Raw genomic sequence first — 5,615 nt, 5'->3', positions numbered from 1 at the left:
CCTCTCGAGCCAATGTGAGTGCGAGAGGATCCCTACGGGACAAGGAGATTTCGCTATGTATCTCTAGCTTGCGAATGAGATTCGTGCTGCAAATCACAATACTCAAAAAGAAAAACAGTGTGAACGAGGCCGGAATAAAGATCGATAACAGAGCAAGTAAGGAAATAAGGTGGAGAGATGTACATGATTTGAAACTCCTCCAATTGAGACCAATGACACTATCTCATCTCTAAGCTATCACAATCACCAGATAAAGAATCCAGAAACTCACTACCAATTGGAAGTATAAGCATAGCAGCAAAGAGAGATTTTAGGCATACCTTGGCCGTTGAGGCGTGATGATTGGCCACTGCTTACTCCCATAGGATATGAACTGCGGTTTCACTTTCGCTCTCAGCAAACGATTTTATTAAGAGGGGTGGTTCAATTGAGCAAACAAATTCCAGCCATCTACTCAGACGGTTCAGCTTTTATATTGCAGCCCTCCACCAGATAAAAATAAACATTAAACCGATCGAAGCTTCTATTGCTGACCGTTTATCGTAAATAAGAAAACAATTTCACTATCGAAAAGTCACGAGCATCTAGAAAGTCAATAAAAACCACCCCAAAAAAACTCGCTTTGGTACCGTGTACCAAAATCCTCTGACCGCTGTCCTAGTCCCACTACGATCATTTCCTTGTAAGATCCCTAGATATCTAATAAGATAAGGCAGTAGTACCCCTGAAAATGACTATATATAACCCGACATAGCCACCCAACCAAGCATCAACAATTCCTTCAAACACATCCGAGCACCTCACCCACGAAACGTAGCCGAGAAAATCTTGCTTTCCTGCAGGCAAACCATCGCTGAAACACGAGCTTTCAAGCACAACCAAAACCGAATATCACCCACAAACCAGAATCAAGATGGTGTTCTACAGGAAGGATCAGGAGTCACAGCAACTGACCGACGAGGAGAGGCGCAAGAAGAAGATGAAGTGGACGATCGGCATCACCGCCTTCGTCATCTTCCAGGTAGTCCAGGCCCTCTTCTTTGTCCTGGTCATCATGAAGTTCAAGTCCCCCAAGTTCAGGGTCGGCGAGTTCGACGTCCAGTCCCTGAACGTCGGCACTCAGGCCTCGCCCTCGTTCGACATGACCTTCATTGCCCCGATCCGGATCAAGAACACCAACTGGGGCCCCTTCAAGTACGACGCCACCACCGTTAACTTCGTCTATGGAGGCGTCCAGCTGGGACAGGTGGATATTCCGAAGAGCAAGGCCAACTTCAAGTCCACCAAGAAGATCGACGCCAGCGTGACCTTGAACTCCACGAACTTGCCAAGCGATTCGACTCTCGCGAGCGAGTTGAACTCGGGGGTCATAACGTTGAACAGCCAAGGCGAGCTCAAAGGGAAGGTGACGGTCATGTTCATGTTCAAGAAGAACAAGACCTCGCAAATGAACTGCACCATGGCCATTGATGTGACCGCAAAGGCACTCAAGTCCTTGGAATGCAGATGAGAGTTGAGAGGGTGATCTCTGTATTAGATTGTTCGTGTGGTTGCTTATTTGTTTACCTGAATTGTTTTTGAACTTTGTGTCCTATTATTATTCATTGGGTTCCGGTTGTGTGTATACTTAAAAATTTATACATTTTCTATACGCGTTATTTCCAGTCCCTATCACAATCGTCTATTCAGCTGCTTCGCTCCCATCATACTCTCTTAAAAAAAAATATTTTACCCAAATCAGATAATGAAAGTTTTTTAATTACATTAATAAGAGTATTACTTAAAACAAATATATATTTAGGAATACATTTCAATGTCATCGAGTGAGAAGCTCCAACTTTAGAATACGTCTTTTAAGTTGAATTGTTTCATGCTTGAGTCCTTTGTGCCTATTAAATTTCACCACTATCAATTTCAATGGTCTTTGAATGTGAATTTGATCCAAGATCTTTGCCTTTCAATTACTTGTTCGACTATATGGCCTTAAACCTTACAAGTACCGCATCTTTTCCCCTTTTCAATAATCTCAAATGCAAAAGGATCACATCATGTGGAAGTTGCTTCTACTTTAGTTTTTGAATTGGAGAGACGACCTTTAGAAGATGTAGCTAGGGGCTCATATAAGAAAGGATCACTTGCTTATACAAATTGCTCATTTTGCTTTCGAACAACTTCCTTTTTGGAAATTGGCCATTCTTGATTACCTTCTTTCTTCTTTTATTGGCAACAATTGACAACTCCTTTCCAACTCGTGAAGTAGCTGTGAAAATGAATTTTTTTCATTATTTTGCACAATATCATGACCCAAGAAAGGACCTTACATCAAGCCTCCATTGTTGATTAATTATATCTAGAGGTAAACCATCAGAAAACCTAAAATCTTATTTCATGTGCACATGGAAGGCCCATGGATTGCATAAAATGTGTGGTACAAGCAGGTAACTCTACTCTACTTTTAGCAATCTCATATTTCTTGTAGATCTTATTTGAAACAAATACTATCACCCCAGTAATCAAGTTCCTAAAAAGACGAGTATTAAGATGACGAGGAACTCTTTACCTTTTCATTTGACAATTTGGTTTTGATTTTTTTAAATTGATTTTCAACTGCAAGGCATATTTACTTTTTAACCTTGACTAAATTCCGCGTTGAAACTTGTAGATATGCTTTCAAAGTCGAAAGTGCCATTTCAGCTCTTGAAGTAACACGGCTCCTAAAATGCATGTACAGGTTTGGGTCTGTCTAAGCAGGCACAAAAAACTCTTTGAAAGGAAGCCATGTATTTTTAATGTAGTTAAGAACCAATGGATTTTCCTTACAACAATATTCAAATTCACTACAAAAAAATACGAAATTTGCGACGGAAATTTGCGACGAATATTTTTCCGTCGCAAATTTGTGACGGATTAATTTTCCGTCGGAAATTTGCGACGGAAAATACAATCCGTCGCAAATTCCGTCGCAAATTTGCGACTGAAAATACAATCCGTCGCAAATTCCGTCGCAAATTTGCGACGGAAAATACAATCCGTCGCAAATTTCCGACGGAAAATAAAACCGTCGCAAAATCCGTCGCAAATTTGCGACGGCATTGTAAGTCCGTCGCAAAAAACATCGTCTGTCGCGAATTTGCGACGGAATCGTAGTTTATCAGCCCATGATATTCCAACCCTATCTCTCTCTCTCGCTCTCTCTCGCTTTTCTCCCTCTTTCATATGTCTGAAATCAGCAAAATCCGCGCACACACATATTAATCTCGGTGAAGCTTTTGTACCGGTAAGTGTCATAGCTAGCTTCGTAACTATTCGTCGTTGCATTGTAATTTCTTTTTTTTAATATATGTTTATGTTTGTTTTTTTTGGTATCTGCATCACCGGTTTAACGATCGGCGACCGGCGACACCTCGCCGGCCTTTGGATGAGGCCGAACGGCCACGCCGTTTTGCGACGGAAATAGTTTCCGTCGTAAATTTGCGACGAATAAATGAAAATTCTGTTGCAAATTTGCGACGGATACTATGTGTCGTCGCAAATTTGCGACGGATACCTGATTCCGTCGCAAATTTGCGACGAATAAATGAAAATTTTGCGACGGAGTTCAGTATCCGTCGCAAATTTGCGACGGCACATAGTATCCGTCGCAAATTTGCGACGGATACCTGATTCCGTCGCAAATTTGCGACGAATAAATGAAAATTCCGTCGCAAAATTTGCGACGGATACTATTTTCCGTCGCAAATTTGCGACGGATACTTTCCGTTTCCATCGCACATTAAAAATTATTAAAAATGATTCTTAGGTGATTATTCTTTTTTGGGTATGTGCCTAATTGAAGGTCTCGCAATCCAAGTGGACGTTGCAATTCTCATCAAATTGATCACTTTCTCCTACAAATATTTCGGTCAAATATTTGGGTAAGTTTTCTTTACATTGTAATTTTTTCTATTTTTGCAATTTCATATTAATTGTTGCGTGAATAACAAAAATTATAATTTCCAAAATTTTATGGTTTTAATTAAGAACAATAGATATGATATTTTAAATATTTTACCAGAATTTTTTATTTTAATACAGACACAATGCAAAGAAAAAGGGCTTGGATGTATAATAAGAACTTACCTGGACGTCAAGGATTGACAGATGAGTTTCGTACTGGGTTGGAACTATTTTTAGACTTTGCTAGTAGTAAATATGAGTTTATGGATGGAAATAAGTTAAGGTGTCCGTGTAAAAAGTGCGGTAATGGTAAATTTCTTGTGTGTGATCAAGTTAGAGAACACCTTATTAGATTTGGGTTTACTCCGAACTATTATAATTGGACTTCCCATGGTGAACCATTTATATCTGATGAAGGATATGGAAGAAGTGACCAATTTTCAGTTAGGGAAGAATGTGGCTATTATGAGCAATTGAACCCATACGAGAGGATGGTGATTGATGCAGCTAGTTATAATTTTGTCACAGAATCAAATCATGCAAGTACTAGTTTTACTCCTACACGTGAACAAGTGGGTACTAGTCATGCTTCACAATTGGAAGATATAGGAGTAACGGGTTTTGAGGAGAATGTGTATAATGAAACTTTTCAATCTAATCAGTTCTGGGATGTCTTGAAAGCAGCAGATGAACCTCTATGGGCAGGTTGTGAGGACCACTCTCAGTTATCGGTGACAGCCCGACTATTAAATATCAAGGCAGAGTATAATGTGTTCATGGATTGCTTCAACTCTTTTGTTGAAGTAATGCGGGAATCATTGCCTCGTGATAACAACATGCCAAGTGATTTTTATGATATGAAAAAGCTAGTGGATAACTTAGGTCTTCCGGTTGTAAGGATTGATGTATGTAGTAGGGGTTGTATGATATATTGGAGAGATGATGAAAATGCAGAATCTTGCAAATTCTGTAGACAACTTAGGTACAAGATTAACAGGAGGCCGGGTCGTAATCAGAAGCGTAAACCATGCAAGCAAATGTTTTATCTGCCCTTAATCTCCAGATTGCAAAGGCTTTATGCGTCTAAAGCCACTGCTGAACACATGACTTGGCATGCAAATCATGAAACAGAAGAGGGTCTAATGTGTCATCCTTCAGATGCAGAGGCATGGCAACATTTTGATAGAACATACCCTGAGTTTGCAATGGAGCCTCGGAACATCAGGTTAGGTCTCTGTGCCGATGGATTTGCTCCATTTGGGAAAACAGGAAAAAGTTATTCATGCTGGCCAGTTATCTTAACGCCGTACAATCTTCCATCTGGTATGTGCATGAAGACACCTTATATGTTTTTGACATTGATTGTGACAGGGCCGTAAAATCCGAAAAAGTTGATAGATGTTTATATGCAACCATTGATTGAGGAGTTACAACGGCTATGGGTTGAAGGTGTCCCTACGTATGACGTTTCTACCGATCAAACATTTGTTATGAAGGCTGCCATTCTTTGGACGATAAATGACTTTCCAGCTTACGGAATGTTATCTGGATGGAGTACAGCTGAGATCTTAGGATGTTCGATATGTTTGGAGAGGACAAAGTCATTTAGATTAAAACATGGAAAGAAGCCTAGCTATTTTGACTGTCACAGACAATTTTTACCGCCAAGTCATCCTTTC

At 40.0% G+C, this 5,615-nt stretch overlaps 1 protein-coding gene across 1 annotated transcript; it reads left to right on the top strand.

The window, feature by feature from the left end:
* Window positions 1-754: 754 nt before the first annotated feature.
* On the top strand, window positions 755-1,664 carry LOC115692284 (uncharacterized). The gene has a single exon (XM_030619086.2). It carries the CDS (start codon window positions 914-916, stop codon window positions 1,508-1,510), a length of 597 nt encoding a protein of 198 aa, XP_030474946.1. The 5' UTR covers window positions 755-913; the 3' UTR covers window positions 1,511-1,664.
* Window positions 1,665-5,615: the final 3,951 nt, after the last annotated feature.

Source organism: Syzygium oleosum, unplaced genomic scaffold, assembly GCF_021117445.2.
Source record: "Syzygium oleosum isolate NSW1041296 unplaced genomic scaffold, Sole_v2.1 Sole_v2.14, whole genome shotgun sequence".
Classification (NCBI taxonomy): Eukaryota; Viridiplantae; Streptophyta; class Magnoliopsida; order Myrtales; family Myrtaceae; genus Syzygium; species Syzygium oleosum.
The sequence above is the reverse complement of the archived record's forward strand: the minus strand, read 5'-3'. Positions and strand labels throughout refer to the sequence as shown.